Source organism: Gadus macrocephalus, chromosome 11 (genome assembly GCF_031168955.1).
Source record: "Gadus macrocephalus chromosome 11, ASM3116895v1".
Lineage (NCBI taxonomy): Eukaryota > Metazoa > Chordata > Actinopteri > Gadiformes > Gadidae > Gadus > Gadus macrocephalus.
The window spans coordinates 18,426,363-18,446,120 of NC_082392.1; the positions used below are offsets into that span (position 1 = coordinate 18,426,363).

At 44.8% G+C, this 19,758-nt stretch overlaps 1 protein-coding gene across 1 annotated transcript in view; it reads left to right on the top strand.

Annotated features, from left to right (window-relative positions):
• Window positions 1-3,074: 3,074 nt before the first annotated feature.
• The window catches only part of cdkal1 (CDK5 regulatory subunit associated protein 1-like 1), a 220,015-nt gene continuing 203,331 nt past the window's right edge, over window positions 3,075-19,758 (top strand). The window contains 3 exon segments of the mRNA XM_060065377.1: window positions 3,075-3,239; window positions 4,023-4,186; window positions 5,331-5,443. Of these exon segments, the coding sequence (XP_059921360.1) occupies window positions 4,029-4,186; window positions 5,331-5,443 (271 nt within the window). The 5' untranslated portion in view covers window positions 3,075-3,239; window positions 4,023-4,028.

Consider the following 19,758-nt stretch of genomic DNA (forward strand, 5'->3'; position numbering starts at 1 on the left):
AACCTCTGTTTTCCTTTTATTCCTAGTCTGTTTTACATAGTTTTGAATGATGACTATATGCTCTGTAAGGTGACCTTGGGTGTCTTGAAAGGCGCTGTCACGTTAAAATTGTACCGGGGGCGAAAATTGTACCGGCCTACGTCATCGTTTGTTTACATCCTGACAACCTGCCCGGCAACGGACTAAGCGATGCAGAAGACATGTTTCCAAACGACGAAATAACATAATACAGATAGCGGATCGCTATCTGTATTATGATAGATAGCGATAACAATTGTTTTTACTTTATATTTGTATTGTATTTAATTGTTTAATCGAAACAATAAAAAAAATTGCCCGCGAAACTGCCGAACGCGTCAAATGACGTAGGAAGGTTCTTGAAACATAATACAGATAACGGATCGCTAGATAACACTTGTTTTTACTTTATATTTGTATTGTATTGAATTGTTTAATCGAATTTAGCTAGTAAATAAAGTAAAAACAAGTGTTATCTAGCGATCCGTTATCTGTATTATGTTTCAAGAACCTTCCTACGTCATTTGACGCGATCGCCCGTTTCGCGGGCAAAACATTTGTCATTTGACGCGTTCGGCCGTTTCGCGGGCAATATTTTTTATTGTTTCGATTAAAGAATTAAATACAATACAAATATAAAGTAAAAACAATTGTTATCGCTATCTATCATAATACAGATAGCGATCCGCTATCTGTATTATGTTATTTCGTCGTTTGGAAACATGTTTTCTGCATCGCGTAGTCTGTTGCCGGGCAGGTTGTCAGGATGTAAACAAACGATGACGTAGGCCGGTACAATTTTCGCCCCCGGTACAATTTTAACGTGACAGCGCCTCTAAATTAAATGTATTATTATTATTAATACAGATAACGGATCGCTAGATAGAAGGTTCGCGAATGTCCGTGAACCTTTCACGTCATTCGACGCGATCGTCCGTTGCCAGGCAACGGACGACGCGATCATCTGTTGCCAGGAAGGTTTGGAATGGATTACGTATGGATGACGCGCCCGGTACAAATTTGGCATGACAGGGGCAACACTTGCCCTTATCTAGAGCTGGTTTACCAGTACACAACATACAAAACTGAGGAAAGTCGATGCCAACAGACGGTAACCACGTCAATCAATAGTAAAGTATGTGACATGATGGTTGATTCTTTTATGTTGACTAAAACATTCATGTTCCGCCTATTAATGCGCGTCACTAGTAAACCATACTTCACCAGCTGGGCAACTCTTGACAGCGTCATGAGGTGTCGTTCACGCAAACTTTCCGCGAAAATGTTTTCCCGATAATTTCCAGCGATGTGAACGCACCATAACAGAGTTGCCCAGTTGGTGATGTATGGTTTACTAGTGACGCGTATGAACATGGCGGAACATGAATGTTTTACTGAGTATAAAAGATTCAACCATCATATCACATACTTGAATATTGATTGACGTAACATCTGTTGGCATGACTGCACAGTTGTTGTTTTTTAACGTTGTGTACAGGCTCTAGATAAGGTTTGCCTACCAAACAGTGGCAATACTGTGCTTTTCATAAATAAAAGCAAAAGGATAGTAGGTGATAGGCATCAAGAAAAATATAAGGCATGCATACTTGAAACTGATCCTACCATGTTCTGTTTAGTTTTGACTGTTTTTATCAGATAAAAAAAAACCTGCTGTGAAGAACTTTTAGATTCCCAACCGGCTGTTTCCCAAGTGCACATGAACGGTCGCTGTCGGGAACACGCGTAAAGTGAGCTTCATCACTGGCGGGCCGTCTCGTTATCACCAGGAGAGTGATCGCGACTTTACCTGTGTGTTAGTGACATCAAAAGTGGGAATGTCCACCTAGATGTAATGCCGCCTTCAAAGCAGCTCAGAGGTTCAGAAGCTCTTGCGTGTCTTTACGTAAAACTTCCCTTCTTCCGTAATAAGAGTGTTCAGGAAACGTTCTTAGGCTAAAACCAGAAAACTTCAGAATGTTCAAGGCGACTTCCTCCGATCTTAAGGTCCCAACCTCCGAAATTCCCGGAAACTCAGACTGTTTTGAAGGCACCATAAGATGGATCTATCAGCAACATCTGAACAACTTTAAAACTGCTTTTTAAAAGAATGGTTAATCGCACTCACCTGGTGGCATAATATCACCCCTTAAAGGGGACATATTATACCACCAGGTGTGAGTGTGATTAGCCTTACAAGCCGTCAGATTTTCGAAACGGCTTGTAAGGCTAATCACACGCTAATCACACACGGCTTGTAAGGCTAATCAGCTAAACAGTGCTGCGCAGTACATGTATACGGCCACTGGAAGGTCTAAATGAAAGAGAGGACATGTCAAGTTAGAGTTTGAATAATCAACAATTCACTTGCTTCGTTCTAAACCATGAAACTGAACTGAGTAAAGATTTCCAGGTGTACTCAGTTGTAGAAATGTTTGGATTGGAGAGCTTATAGCGTGCGTTACATATATCTAGAGGGGGGTAGGGAGGGGAGGTTAGGATAGAGGGGGGTAGAGAGGGGAGGTTAGGATAGAGGGGGGTAAGGGTGGAGTACAATTGTTTTTAGACATTTATTTTCATGGTGGTTTTGTCGTCTTTCTTTTTTCTGTAAAGCACTTTGTAACTCTGTTTCGAAAAGTGCTGTATAAATAAAGATTATTATTATTATTATTATTAGAGGGGGGATGGAGAGAGGAGGTTAGGGGAGAGGGAAGGGGAGGTTGTAGGTTATTATATACGGTTAGGGGAGAGGGAAGGGGAGGTTGTAGGTTATTATATACGGTTAGGGTAGAGGGAAGGGGGAGGTTACGTAAGCAGGGAGGATAAGGATGAGGTAGAGGGGAGGTTAGGGTGGTGGGAAGCAAGGGCGGAGGTTAAGTTTAGGTTTAGATTTAGGTAGAGGGAAAGAGTTCTGATCAAAGTGTTTATGCAATGCATTTTATGAATGCTTATTTATTTTTGATTCCACATAGTTTCTCACAGTACAAAAAAAACGTACTCCTGCACGACATTACCTTACCTAAAACCTATATCTGAGAGCGCTAACACGGGCGCGCTCAGTTTGTCTCTCTGTTCGTTCCGTACATCGTATCCAAACAAGCATGGCGGCATGAGACTCCTGTCATCTCTGTTTTGATTGTTAAAATACATATTAATTAGTATTTCTGAAGAAAATAGCATCGAAAGTTTTCCTCGACGTAATTAACATCAACATTACGAAACAGGTGAGGTCCGCACACGGTCTATTTCGGACTGCTTACGTGTCCAAAAGGTACACACGTGGGTCAACTTGAGGTTAGCTATCAAGAAAGTAGCCACCTAGCTTGTGGAAGTTGTACTTCTTCCAAGTCATTTGTTAGCAGAGCCTCCGTAATATTGTTGCAGAAAATCCAATGGAAGTAAAAGGAGGCATTAGCTATGTAATTGTTAAACATCGAATCAGCCGATCTTTATAGAATAGGCAACTCCCTGGTCTATTCCACCTAGTGTGCATCATGTTGTCAGTGCTTATGATTTGCTGTATCTATATGTGATGTATCGCAATGAAGCACAACTCTCAAGCACATTCAAATGAAATTTAATGTATTTAAAATGCAACTCAAATGGATGGCATTGATCGCTATTGGGGGAATCTTATAGCCTGCACGGAACATCTCTACTGTAGCTGAGTAGATAAACAGACTGGATGTTTTGATGCCACACACAGTTGATAGCGTGGTCCCTTAATATGAATGCATGATGGACAACCCATGTAAATATCTAATAGATTGTAATATTTAATAATTCATGTTTATTTAATGCACACGTCTTGTATTTCTCACAAACCCTTTCCTTTCACTATCTTTTTTCTTTATTAGTATTCAGACAGTATTCAAATTAGTATTAAGAAAACCCTATATAACGCTCACAGGTACTTTGATCTGGGGTTTTTCAAACAGCATTCCAATGATAACTTGACCAAAATGGATGTTGATGCTGCTGACCTCAGTATGTGTGTGTTCTTTCAGACCACAATGCCGTCCGCCTGTGATTCAATGATTGACGACATTGAGGACATGGTGTCTGCAGACGACCCCACGCCTCAGGATAGACAGAACGCTCGGAAGAGTATAATCCCAAGAGCCAGGAAAAGGAAAGACCAGCTCGTCCCCGAGGAACTCCAAGCAGACAGGTCCGACTTGTTTCGCAGTCTGATTGTTTTGATGTTGATTTAATACCTAAACTGATTTTAAAGGTCCCATGACATGCCACCAGGTGTGAGTGTGATTAGCCCTACAATGCGTTTTGAAAGTCTGCCCCTTAAGACATCACAAGTGATCCACTTAGATGTCTGCTGGATAGATCAGTCTACCAGCCTTCCCAGTGGACTGTAGCAAACGTTACTCATCTATGCGTCACACATCTAGGGGGACACACCCACTTTTGATGTCATAAGGGGCAGATTTTCAAAACGGCCCGTAATCACACTCACACCTGATGGCATGTGGTGGGACCTTTTAAGTTAGAAAGAGATAGGAATCTTAAATTATGAGGCTGGCATAATTCAATGTTTTGGAATAATTAACTTCTTTACTTTTTCGGGCAGTACACTAAACAGGGATTGGTGCAAGGTTCATAAAAACCAACCTTTAAATCAATCAGAAAGCTGTGAGGATTGATACATTTTAGTGTAAGGAAGATGCTCTGGTATTTATTTTGATCATCATTTGTATTTACATTTTAGTGTAAGGAAGATGCTCTGGTATTTATTTTGATCATCATTTGTATTTGTTTATTATCTTTTAAACAGTTGTCTACAGCACACATTATATAAAGATGAACCACAGATACAGTGAGAGTAGAGAAATATAGCTGGCCTTGCACACATTTAACCTGTTTGTCTGGCCTGTACATGTTGAGGTTAATGAGGATTTAATGTTATCCATTAAGTAATCATAATAGGGCATGGAAGCAAACAAACACATATATTATGCCAAACGGAGGAATTGCTATTTGAATCCTTCACTTTGTGTAGGAAGGAAGTGCTGAAAGCTTGTATTTCTCTCAAAATCAGAAATATTTGGAACATAACAATTATGCAATTTATTACTGTACTGTCATCGCTTTTCTACAAAATAATTAATAATTGATTAATAAAACCCATCTACTCAACAAAGATAGTTTTCTCCAATTTGATCAACACTGGAGCTTAACTTTTCTTATACATTATATAAAAGACACAATTCTATTATTTGGTTGAACCAGATGAGTAACAAAAATGTTCTTCTCTCCAGACTATAATAATAACCCTATTGATATTGTGTTGTGTGTGGCAGCCTCATCCCCGGGACCCAGAAGATCTGGATGCGGACATGGGGCTGCAGCCACAACAACTCAGACGGGGAGTACATGGCAGGGCAGTTGGCTGCCAGCGGCTACAAGATGACCGGTAAGACCTGGTGCTGAGCTGGGAACCAACCAATGCAAACCGATGCAGCTGGCTGGGTTGTGTATGCTGTGGATCCCCTAGACCAGGGCTGGGCCTCCAAAGGCACAGCTCTGTCAGTCACTCATGGGCCAGTAGTAGACACGATAATGTTACCGTATTCTAATTTTGAGAACCCCCGTGGTCGATATCCTGTAACTCGACACGCCTTACAAATAGTGTGTCTGTGTTTTTCATCAATGGAAATCAGATGTAACTTTTTGACTGAGGCTCCTGCCGTCTGTGGCCAATAATGAACTCAAAGTCCCTGTTCCTCTTGCTACCTTGTTCCACCGAGTTCAGGCGTGCCTTTTTATTTTCCATACAGTAGTGGAGGCATTTGGGTCATCAAATGGAAATGCAATGCACACTCCACATAACTATTATTAGGAGTGTATTATGTGTTTGTTTGTTTGTATGTATGTTTGTATGCAAGTCTGTCCTTCGATTTTCTCAGTTCATCCGTATTGCTGAGGTCCCAAGGAAGTGCAGTGTTGAGTGTGAAGGTTTTTGGATGAATGGTTCTCGAGAAAGCTGCCACAATCAGCCTGTTCTGAACAGGCCCAGGGAAGTGCAGTGTCTGGGTGATGTTGTTTCGATGAGCGGCTCTCGAAAAAGCAGCAAGAAGCAATATGGGAGGCCAAAGAATCGTCCCGTTCCGAAAGCCATGTTTTGAACGGGCAATGACCTTATCCGTAACCGTTCTTCCGATCAATTTCACACTTGGTGCCTGTATTCCTGAGGACCCAAGGAAGTGCCGTTTTTTGGAAGAGCGGTTCTGATAAATGCTGCCCGATGAATATCGTATATCTGAAATCTTTACAACATTTTTGTATCTGAATTAGGGAACATTGAAAGATGTGAAATTGTGTTTTTTACAACTTGAATGACGAGGTGAATGACGTTTTCAAAGTATAATAGTTCAATGTTAAGAGTTCAATGCCTTTTACGATTCGAATCCTTCTGGCAGTGATTTACTTCCAAATACCACAGCTTCCCATTTTCTCATGCGACAAGTGGCCAAACAAGTTTTCATTGGCGTAGGTTGTCATATTACATTTAATTTAGCATTTTGCAGTACAACCAATCATTTGTCCTCTCAATTGAATGTATGTACCCTTAATTTAACGATCGCTGTCCAAAAACCCCATGATGCATTCTAATGTAAAAGCCCTATATGTTAAGGTTTACACTAGGCTATTTACTGACAAGGTGTTTAAAGGCCATGTTTCTTAACAAAACATTGCAGAAAGAAAGAAACGACATATACCCCAGTTAAATCCAATTCTAATGTAGATATTGATCACAGTTACAGTCTGAAAGGAATTAACGGGCCATAAATGTATGACACCGCCCTAACCCTAGCCCCCCATAGGCCAGGAAAAACTCCCTTAATTAGCGAGGAAAAGATCTTTCAAGGAACGCTGGGTGGGGGATCCCTCCTTCCAGGGGTGGTTGGGAGTGCAATGGGTGCCATATTGACATCCATTGTACTAAGCAACATTTCTAAAGCCCCGCAAAACATAATGAAAAGCACAACACCTGTCTCTAGTATGCCCCCCCCCCCCTTTCTAAGGCCTCCCATGCCACAAAGCTTTTTGAAATGTAATAGTATGGCGATTTCATTTTTTTGTCCACAAACTCTGTACTTATGTGACTTCTGCATTGATATGAAAAGAAGACTGGGCTATGTTGCTATGGGTTACATTATTGGAAGGTGTGCACATACTAAATGCTATTAGGCAAAATTGGTATTTTGACAAATGATATCGGTACCATAAATGTACCTGAAGCCATGCCAATAACGATGGTTTTCCCCCCTGATCAGGTTATCTGCCCTTTAATTGCTTCATTGTATGGCGCAGTACACCTGTGTGACAGTATCTCTAGGTATGTGGCCGCTGTGGCTAGTTAGCTCTGTTTTGATTGAATTTCGAATAACTGTAAATTATTGATGCCGTATTAAAGCAAGGCTGTCGAATTCGGTAATGTGTCAACTCGGTGGGACCTGAAATCTGCTAATGTGTCGAAGAAATATTTGATAACTTTGGGAGAGAGCTTGGAACAGCGGGACAAATGAGGTAAGATTAATTTAGAGGCACAGATGGCTGGGTGGATAGATGGATTCCCAATTTCAGATAAATTATACATGTCTAGGGACTACAGGATGTGGGTTGCCGGGGGTTACCGTCATCCGTACAGACGGGTAGATGAATGTTTGGATGGATGGATGGATGGAGGGGCAGACCTACGAAGATAAATTGATGTATTTCAGTTTATGAAGCTTTCGGTGGCTGGACAAACACTGAATGGATGAGGGATTGAAATAACGGCTCTTTTGTCAGCTGATTAATGAGCACAGACGCTCAGAGTGCCATTGCTCAGTCATGCAGTGAACGTTCTTTGGAGGCACCATGTGTTATCAACCGCATGGACACTAGAGGGCAGTCTTGCCACATAAACTCACTGATATTGGTGTAACCTGCTGTCTGCTCATGAGGTTTTTATTTGTCTGTGCTTTTCCCATCTGGGATTAATAAAATACTATTTTCATAATGTATAATCAGTCGAATTGTCACAGATATGATATCCTCTTCATTTGTGGCTTGTTTATATTCAGGCTAGGTGTACAAAGACTAAATGACCATCAAAATCGGTGTGCATTCTGTATGATTACCGTCAATAATATGTGATTACTCGTAATCATACACAAGCCCTATTTCCCAGTTATTGGACTGTGGTATGCGTGTTTACAAGCTCACTCTTTAATTACAACGGTAATACCAGAAGGCTGCGTGTCTGTGACGACTGAGCAACACGCTGGTGGTCGGCTCTAGGAACCAAAGAGTAAGGTGCATTGTGGGTACGGATGTCGGGCCTTTTCCCACATTGCTGAAGGGAATTCTGGCTTATCTTCTCCTGCGGGTTTGCATATCATTTGCATGCTGTCCAGACATAACGTGAACTAAGGTTTCACAGCCCAAAGGTATTTTCTCGAGAAAGGGCATACATGTGTACGCAGTCCCCAAACGGCTGCCAAAACCCCCTGTTCCTCTTCTGATTCATGGCAGTCAAATATGTTCTTTGTCTCAATGTCCGCGTATGTTTGCATAGGTGTGTGCCCACATGTGTTTTTTCTTTGTGTCAGCATGCATCTTGCAAATGACTTCCATTTGTCTGCCGAGTTTGAATTCATTTTTATATGCTCCATGGATATTTTGTATTTGGTCGTTTTTCTCCTTTTTTGAAGAGTGTGTACGTACGTGCACATGCTGCCGTGCACGCTAGAACGATATTAACCCCTCCGGCGTTGCTCACACTAAGGGGTCTCTACGGTAGTACAAGGACATTAATCACATGCTTCAAACATGCAAATTCGCAGACAACCCCCCCCCACCCGGCCCATTCCTTCTGATACAGACAGACAAACACACACAGACCCACACACACGTTTACGGTTTCCATTGCTCAACACCAGGACGGAGAAGGCGACACTTTGCCGAGCCCTGTCTCAAAGAGCCATCCTTCATCCACGGGACACCTCTGGCGTTTGGGGAGGGGGCGAGGGCCGAGGGTGAACTGTTCTACCGCGCACACAGACCCTTTCTTTGTTTTCACTCAACCTCAACCTGAAGCCGATGTTATCAGACCTAACCCTTAGCCTCTTTGGGTCCAGCTTGGTATTACTCTCTTAATCTTTCCATTTTGTCTTTTCTTTTGGTCTTACTCTTTTGTCTTGGTCTCCCCTTATCTTTTAACACGCGCATGTACGCACGGACGGACATACACACACAGACACACACACACACACACACGCGCAGACACACACGCACATGCACACGCACAGAGCTGGAAGGCGTGAGTGTAAGTGGATAGAGCTCTCTGGATCAAGTCAAGAGTTATCAGTTCATGGACGGTTTCACCTTCTATTTAAGAGGTTTAACAAATCAGGAAAAAAATAAATTGGCTTTCATGGGGATGTCAAATGCCTGTCTTCAGAAAGAAGCTATTTCGAATCAGTCTGACATTTTGGTGGCAATGATTTGGTACTATGTGCACTATCCCAGAGTGTGTGGTTTTACGTTAATGAACATGAACGTGACAATATGATGTCTGTGTAATTTGTAAATATGGCCGCCTCCGTTTGGCACCGGATTTGGCCCCAGGTGTGATGTCAATTCTGGGTTGTAAACCAATTATCATTGATTCGCCAGTAAGATAGCCAATCAAGTTGGGGCATGCTTAAATATGCGAAGCCGAAATGTTCTCAATTTGAAATGGAGGAAAGAAAAATGTAATTTTCCTTAAATCAACTTTGTGGATGGACATACAGAATGGCTATATTCCATTCATAAATTATGAGCAAATAATGTAAAATGGATGGATATTGTTAACAAATCCCGCCAATTGCATCAATAATTGATTCTTCCATTTTTTTAACAGACTTTTTGATTTAACAAATCAAAAAGACAATCAAAAGAGCCAAGATAATGATTTGTATGTGTCAGTTTCCATTGAACAGGTTTAAACATTAGCTGCTCTGTTCCATCCCTATTGAAATGGGTTCCGCTGAACCAATAGCCAGTGAAATTCTGTCCCATGTTTTAAGAGAAAAAAAACTAAATTGAAATAATAAAAAAAATTCCTTCTGTCCTACTCCTGGCAGACTTTTTTTAAGCAGTGGGGCCATGTTTCTGTTCAGGCTTTCACTGTCTCCTGCACAAACCACTCCCACTCGCTCCAATGTGGGGGTGCGTTACTTTTTCTCCTACTTCTTTAAAACTTTGTGCGTTAAAGTCGAGATTTGTGCCAGGATCAATCCATGACCCTGCTATGTAACGCACAACATCCCCTTTTCCTCTAAAATAACTTGTTTCAGGTTTCGGTTTTCCTTGAATTCAGTTGTTCAGAAACTGTTCCAAGATAATCGTTAACTCTGAACACAGCTATTAAATGTCCAGAACGAACTGTAGAATTCACAAAATGTCGTTCCTCTTGCCTCTGTCGGGGAAAAGAGCATAGCGATGGAACAGTGATGTGGAATGCAAGAATGGGGAGCATGGTGGATTTGGGCTGAGACACTCTGACAAGCCAAGGAAAGTGTTAAGTGGCATTCAAGTCACAATGGCGGTAGCGGAGTCGCAACCGAGCGTGCCATTGCTTTCAATGGAGACGAGCGCTGAGGTGGCCAAAACAACAGCGTCCTCCAGATTTTTGCCGCTGAAACCAAATTCCACTTTGACCCATCTCAGAGCTGACCTCGAAGCACCCAGCAGCCAATCGTTATACACTGGGGCTGTCCCGACTCGCCGCAGGGAGCAAACATTGTTTGTGTTGCTAGGTTACTGAAGCGGTACAATTGATTCGGTTGAGCCCCTCTGAGCACTATGTTTGGGCTGCAACGAAATACAGCCGGACTGCTTGTATGTCCTTACCTACGGCTGATTACGAGAGCCAAACGGAGATAAGCACACTGCTAATAAAATCACCCTTTTGTATTTTCTTAACTGCCTGGTTCTCTGCCCACTCCTAACTGTACACAGTCGACGTCTGGTGCATTCCAATAAAACACGCTTCGATTTATTCCACCGCTGTGCCTTGCATAGTGGTGGACACCGAGCACACTGCCGCAGTTTCCATTGAACGGCTCATTCAGGGTGTGAGATGCACTCAATGAACCCAGATGGGGAGAAGTGAGGTAGTCTTGGAGGATGCTCACGTCTACTAACTTGAGCGGGCATTCTCGATGTGAAGACTGGCTGTATTCGGCACTGCCACACCGTAGCATGGGGTGGACGTTCAGAAAGACGTGTGTGGTTATCACGGAGACCCTGTGATGGTCAGACATTATCCGTAGCCCCCGACGCTAGGGTCCAGCTTTGTGGCTGGAGAGAATGGAAGGCGTGCGAGGGACAAATGATTTGTTTGGCTCTCGGCCACCGCTTCCTATGGCCTGCTGTTCATCTTAATTGCATCATTGTCAGCATAGTGTAATGAAAGTGTTGAGACAAAGAAGGTGCTTGTTGCCAGCCCATATGCTCCAGTGAAATGACATCACCTTTTTTTTTGCTCCCTGTCTCTCTCTCTCTCTCACTACCCCTATCTCTGCCTTACCTCATTCCCTCTTTTTTTCAACTCGTCTGCCATTCGCACCACCCCGTATCCCCCCCCACCCCCCCCTACACATGCACGCAAGTGCACCACACACACACACACCTTCAGACACTTTCTTTCTTAAACTATGACATCACCCTGCGTGAGTCGTAGTAGCAGTACCGACACTGGCATGTAGGCGGCAGTGTTGATCCACGGACCGAGGCAGGCAGTCTTACAAATCATGAATGCTTATGGGCGGGGTGTTTCATACTACTGAGGGCTCTGAACGTAACAGCTCTGCCATGCTGAATGGTAGCTCTGGTAGATTGCATGACACGTAATATTCCATCCGCTGCTCTGAAGCCAGGCAAGTTAACGTGGGGCAAAGAATCACAAATACCGGCCCATTACAGCGTGATAATAATAATAGTTTGGTTGTATTATTACACTCTATTATTACTTATCATTATGTTGTTATTCAAGGCATCAAGCATGAGTTGGGTGTGAGCTGTGTAGCATTTTGCTAAGTTACATTGCGAATCCGTTTATCTACAATGCAGTCTTTTCTGGTGTGTCTTCTGCTTCTTGAATAATTGTTTTTTTTTCCCCCAATACCGTCACTAACCAACATAACTTTAAGACTAGGAAGAAATGACTTGACTTTTGAATTGGATTAGTCTTCCCGTTATTTCGGTTGATCACCACTTCAAGGCCACCCCATTCCATTTCATCGCCTTTTTTTTGTTGTCTCGTGTTTGGCTTGTATCAGCTAGTGTGTTTACGTCCTCTTTGTTAACACTCATTGCCTGTTCGGTGTTTCTACCTGCCACCTGCTGTTCCTCTTCCTGGCCATAGATGGCACTGTTTACCCATGGCATCTCAACCAAATGAACTGAATTTGTGCCAAACAGGGACTTAGTAGGAAGGCACTCATCTACAATCTTACTCGCATACCCAAACAAAGAGACACAGATACGAGCAGCACATGCACGTGTTGACACACACACACACACACACACACACACACACACACACACACACACACACACACACACACACACACACACACACACACACACACACACACACACACACACACACACACACACACACACACCTTTCATGAAAAGTCACACCAGCAAGTTATTATTGGTTTTAAGGCTGCCCGCACTCCCCTCCAAATCCTCTCACAACCTGCCGGGCTCACACACGCACACCCTCAATGTCAGTTATGATTTTACATACTGTACATATTATCAGCCAAATGAGTGCTCTCAGTTCCTGGTGGGGATACTGGCGGTTACAGGATGTCTTTTGTTTTTTTTTCAATAAAGAGGGCGTCTGCTGTTTTCAGAGTGATGTAAAACTCAATGAATCAGCAGGTGTTGTTTTGGATTGGAAATAATACTTTCTAAGAAAGAAACACAGGAAAAATGCATTTGTGTATCGTTAAATAATGTCTTAACAGGGACTTTATTTATGGGTGTCTTGTGTTTGTTATGGGCATAAAAAACACTCTTGATTATTATGTTTTTCAGCCGGAAGCTTACTTTAAAATCCCGCAGTGTAAACATGTGCAAAGAACACCTGGATTTTCCTAAGATATCCATACGGTAAAAAAAACAGCCTATAAGAGAATCGCAGCATGCTGTTGGATATGAGGTCATGAAACTAATGCTCCTTTAATGACCACAACTCTTGCACTTGGGAGTGTTTTTAAAGCACCGCGGTTCTTGGGCTGTGCCTTATTGTAGTGGTGATGGGGCGCTATAGGGACAAACTGCTCCTCATTGGCCATTTATTGGAGCCTGTAAGCGCGCCACTGTTGCATATCGCGCCGCTGCAGCTCTGTGTTAATGTGCATTACATCACCGCCACAGAGTGGTCCCGCTCCGTATGTGTGAGTGAGTGCGTACCTCTCGTATATGCCTCCTCATTCATAAAACGGGGGGCTGTGCGGCGGCTGGTGGGATTGGCTGAGCGCGTGCTACGCAACATTACATGCCGCGATGCTATAGCCAATTGAAAAGTTTCTCTCGTTCGCTCTCTCACTCTCTCTCGCTCTCTCTCGCTCTCTCTCTTGCTCTCTCTCTTGCTCTCTCTCTCTCTCTCTCTCTCTCTCTCTCTCTCTCTCTCTCTCTCTCTCTCTCTCTCTCTCTCTCTCTCTCTCTCTCTCTCTCTCTCTCTCTCTCTCTCTCTCCCACCCCTCCCTTACACACACATTACGACTCCCTGGCTCACATACATTTTGTGCAATCGTAGATATGCCAGGAACTTGTAACTCATAACCCGTATGCGTAGGAAGCAGTTTAGTAATCTAGAAGTCATCAGGCTGCCGACGATGCGCTGAGATCACACACGCGTGTGTGTGAGACCCTTAACACTTTGTTCTTTCTGCGGGGAAAGAGGGGGAATGCTCTGGAGTAGAATGGATTCCCTACCAGAGGGACATGGATACTGAGGAGAGAGATGGAGAAAGAACAAGGGGGAGATGATGGGACCGTGTCAGAAGAGATGGGGGTTGGGGGGGGTGGTGGGGGAGGAGGGGGGGTGACGGATGAAACACAAAACGAGCCAAAGGCAGTGTAGGGCAAGAGAGAGGCACAGAGGGATGCTTTCCATCCAGAGCCTTTGAGAGATGGAGAGAGATAGACGGATGGAGATGGAGAGAGAGGGGGAGATGTAGGGAGTGAGAGAGAGAGTAGGGAGGAGCGGTAGATCCTGTCAACAGAGAGAGATGGCAGAAGCAGAATTTTTCTAAATACCAGGGCTTCCAGAGAGAGGCTGGTCTGCTTGATAGAGACGGGTATAAAACGGTGGTGGGTGAGCGTTGTGGATGGTTTGCGGGCTAAATCGACAACAATATTGTTGATGAAAGAAATCCTGTTTTTGCCGAATCACTAGTGACTAGACTAATTGAATCCCCATACATATGATGAAAAACAGTGATCAAACCATAGAATTTCCTAATTTTTAAACAACAACGTGTATATTTTCGGTCTCCATGGCTCAAAACAGAGTGTAGTCCTCAACAGGGGATGGGATGGTTTGATGATCCGGCTTGTCTAAACTGCGATCAATGTCCTTTAGGAGGTGCTTTAGTACAGACCCAACCCTCGCTCACACTTATATATATATATATATATTTTCCTATGGCTCTTCATATATATCTTCCTCTTTGTCTAGCTTGGAGGTTCACTGTAGACCTCTTGCATCACTTATGGGCTTACTTCTAAGGCATTAAAAACGATGCATTCATCACTTTCGTTGTTACATATTCATGTATTACATGCTATGACATATTCATGTAATAACAATATTGGGCCCTTTGTTGGATTAAGTCGGGTCATAAAGGTACGATAGGAGCCCAGGCGATCGATACGCCGGGCCTAAATGTAACGGGTACGTAAGTACGTAAGAGGCATAAAGGGAGAGTAGGAGCTAAAGGGACGCACAGCGGAGAGTCCTTGACTAGGAACGACGGCTTTCGCAGGCCCGACGAGAATGCACGCTCGTACGAGTGTAGAATAAAGTTTAAGAGCCATAATGGTTAGGCTCTTTGCTGGGGCTGCGCTGTAAAACGTACACATATACGGGAGACTTTAAGGCTTTCAATTCATTTAAAGGGCAACAAATGGGAGAGAGAGAGAGAGAGACAGAAAGCGAGAGAGAGAGAGACTCTGAGCGTGGGTGTATAATCCTACAAGGTGACCTCTGTGTAGGCAGCACCCAGTTACCATTTAGCCCAGTCCCCAGGATTACGGTGTCTTGGGACCCCACACCAAGGGCACTGTATTCCCGTCTGGGGATTCCCTGGAGTAACGGGAATGTTAGAGCGAAAAATACATGTAGGAAATCTATAGGCGTCCGTACCGGCAGGAAACTGTCCCTGTTCGGATTGACAGGGGATTGACGTGTTTTTTTCTTCAAATGACATTTTCTGAATTCCTACCGAGCAACCGTTGTAGGTATTAGTCCATAGGTATGGTTTATACCATTTTTTTTTTTTTTTTTTGCCAAATGTAGAGTTAAATGTCTCCATCTGCCAATTAGATGAACCGAAGCACAGCGGGCGGAGGCCATTCTCTGGGAAAAAAGCAAGCAAGCAACTTTTACCGTATCATCTCCCGGGAGATTAGGTGATGTCTCCCTCTTATCTCAAACGGAGAGCGAGGAGGTAGTATGGAAAGGATGAATGGGGGATTGTACAATTGTGTTCCCGTTTTCTTTCATATATCCCCCATCCCCGACCCCCACACCCCCTCTCGGCTGTATGGAAGTCGGAAAGGGAAGGATTTCTCTTCCCCTGTTCCCTCCGAGCTCCCCGCCCCTGATCCCTACCCCCCCCCCCCCCCCCCCAGGGGGTGAAGCTTTTCCCCTCCTATTCCCTGCTGAAGCCAGCCAGCCGGCTCGCCTCCGTTATCCCGTGGAATACCACCTGCAATCCATAGGGATTGGGAATACCCTGAAGGGATGTTATGGGAATATCATGGATAGGGCTGTGGGTAATGGGATAAGGCAGGAGTCTAGGGACGGCGGGGCCGGCTTCGGGGGGGGTGGGTGGGGGTGGGAGAGGGAGGGAGAGAGAGAGAGAGAGGTAATGGATGGATGAACGGTAGTAAGGGTTAATACGATGGTGGGCGGGTCCTTGTGGGTGGGGGGACGGTATGTGGAGACAGACCGTGGGGGGGGGTTTGGGGGAGACCGGGGGTTCGCTCTCATGTACTGTGATGAGCCTTGAATCAAAGGGAGAGACATCTGCGCTGTGCTGGCAGCTATGGCCACAGTGGGATCCTTGAGGTTAGCAGACGGGGGAGCTGGAAGTCTCCTCTGGCAGGGACTCTTGTGACCAGCGGTGATCCAGACGTGGTGCGTTTAGTGGGGCCTGACACGCGGGGTCAGGTCAGAGAAGGGCCATGCATAATTGTCTTGCCTTGTCATCGCTTGAACCACACCATAGAGCCGTCGTCGCAGTTTGATAATCCAGAACAGCCGATGAGAATGTGAGAAAGGATGATCCAGGTCCTTCATGGGATTGGGGTCGATTTGAAGCTCGAGGAAGCGGGGTTGGTTTTTAGAAACGTAAGATGAATGTTGGTTCCTTCCAGATATTGTCACTTGTCGAGCCGGCGCCTGTGGTGCCGTTTTGATGTCCCTGTTCACTATATTCCAAATAATTGCTCCTTCTGCCACTAAGATTAATGGGCTTCAAGGTCTGGTTTGTGTTGGTCTCCAAATCCCTACACACTGGTGCTTGTTGGTGTTTAATGGACCACAATTGCTAGCTGTTTTCCTAAAATTTTGCCAAAAAAGTCAATATGTTTGTCAAACGCCAAGATAAATTAAATGAATGAACTTTCCGTACCAATACACTTCCAATAATGGCCTTGCAGGAGTCCTTTGGCAACTCACCAGTGCACCATCTATCGCTGAATAATTTGTTTGTTTCTTGTTTTTCCTAAAGCTCAAAAGCCTTTTTTGTGTGATTACTTTAGGTTTCTTCTCATCTCCCTTGACCAACCACCCTCCCCTCCTACCTTTTCATCTTGACTCGACAACCTAAACCCCCCCCAAAAAAACACCAACAACAACATAATTAACCTTGTAGAGACGCTGGCCATGAAAGCGGAGCCGGATGTAAATAATTAATGCCATCTTCTAAGCTGTGTGTGTGTGTGTGTGTGAAATCCAAAAGACAAAGGCTGAGGAGCTAGGAAATGAACTGAAGGACTTTAAACTTTTTTTTTTATGACTCTTGTAAGTGCGTTTATTCCATTTGTCTAATCGTCTCCATTGCCTCTGTCCAGTGTTCATTCATCTTCCTCATTATTATAATCGTCGCCTCATGACCACGGCTGAGCATGGCGTTGGATGTGGAAGATCTCAAAGGATTCATTGGAGGACGTTGTGTGTCTACCATACTTTCTCCTGAGGACCTTTGCACTTTGACAGTGGGCTTTTCCTCCGTAATTAAACAGCCATAAACAATGACTACTCTTCCATAAGCGGATGCTTGCAGACAAGTATGCTCTAGTAGCTAGTTCCCATGTTTACGTCCACGGTAAACTCCAAAGTCTTTTCCTGATCTTCGTGCTAGCGTTTCATGTCGTGCATGAGCGATTGGGATTAGCGACTCGCGCCAGAGCTTCCAGTGTGACCTTGTGTACTGGAAAAGGCCTCGCGCAGGATGGGACACACTCGAATACGTCGCTGTGAAGACGGGGTCAATCACCCTGAAACAAAACAGGAACAAATTTGCGATGGTTAATGAGAAAGCGGGGCGGGTACCATGACAGCAGACCTGGTCTCCGGTACACTGTTCCTCACCTGTCGGCCACAGACCTGGCTGGGTGACCCACCGGGGCCAGATGGACTCCATCGCTCTTCATGCTTGATGTGACGGAGCATGGTTTGGTGATCAGGAATCGTCATTGTTTATGCTCTCTGCCTCCCGTCCTATACAGATACTGATACCCATAAGGTCATCCTCATGTTGGATGACTATATCATTGTGTTGTGTTGCGTGTAGCCTGCTATTATAGTACCATAAATAGTAATATACATTATAGACAAATGACCAAAAAGCTAATTGAATCCGGACCTGATTATCCAACATTACTCCCATAAAGAAAAAGAAAACCTATAAACCCCTAGTTTGACTTATCATGGTCATCTCAAATTGGGGTGTGTGTCTGTGTGTGTAAGGTTGTGCAGAAGAGATGCAGAGAAAGTGCTTAATCAATACTTCTCGATTGGTCTAGCCACCGGGTCCTCCTCTCTCCGTCCATACTTGTTAAGAGGCTTAGTTTAAGGGGAAGGCACCCGTGTATAATACTAATGGATCGGTCTGTTTGTGTGTGTGTGTGTGTGTGTGTGTGTTTGTGTGTGTGTTTGTGGCTGCGTGCATGAGGTCGGTACGGCTATGCGTTTACGCATGCATGTCTGCACGCCCGCTGTGTTTAAAGTTATGTCGATATTGGGTAACTTTGGACTGTGTGTGTCTGTGCACGTCTGTGTGCGTGCACACGTTCTGTCCCTCTTTGTAGCAAGTTAATTCTGCACGTGCACACTTTCCCCCTGTGTGTGTCCTTTCTCCATCATTATCGCACAGGACTTGACTATTTGCTGCTTTTCCGTGGCTTGACGCCGAAACGACTCGAAGACGGGGTCTGATTTGTGGCGGGGCACGGAGCATAATTTCATGTCATCATTTAACAAAGCGCACCTGATTGCCCCACTGAAAAGACAGCCCGCTGTGAGTAATATAATGATAGCGGAGCGACGTCTCCCGACCAAATACAAATTGACAGCGTTTTAGCACGGCCTGTCAAAGAGTTTATTGCAGATGTGTTTCATTTATTTATGTTGATTCACAGTTCACTGGACAATCTGGCATTTCTTATGCAGTAGGCAAGGGATTGTTTATCCTTGTTTCTTTGGGGCATGAATTGTGCCGGTTTGGGTGTTGGGGTGTGTGTGTGCTTATGCTTATCATTCACTCATTTAATGCTAATTGTTTTACCCAATTTTAACCTTATATTTTATGTTGCGTCATCTTAATATTTTTTCCCTGCCTGTGAGGAAGTCTGTCTGCAGCCCACTACTCAAAGTCCTTTGTCATTGTATAATAAGCCATCCACATTATAATACTATTATATTACATCAATACAGCCTTTGATTGCGATAACTTTCTCAGACTACGCACGCACGCACGCACGCACGCACGCACGCACGCACGCACGCACGCACGCACGCACGCACGCACGCACGCACGCACGCACGCACGCACGCACGCACGCACGCACGCACGCACGCACGCACGCACGCACGCACGCACGCACGCACGCACGCACGCACGCACGCACGCACGCACGCACGCACGCACGCACGCACGCACGCACGCACGCACGCACGCACGCACGCACGCACGCACGCACGCACGCACGCACGCACGCACGCACGCACGCACGCACGCACGCACGCACGCACGCACGCACGCACGCACGCACGCACGCACGCACGCACGCACGCACGCACGCACGCACGCACGCACGCACGCACGCACGCACGCACGCACGCACGCACGCACGCACGCACGCACGCACGCACGCACGCACGCACGCACGCACGCACGCACGCACGCACGCACGCACACAGTGTATGAAGTGTATTTTTAATCTCTA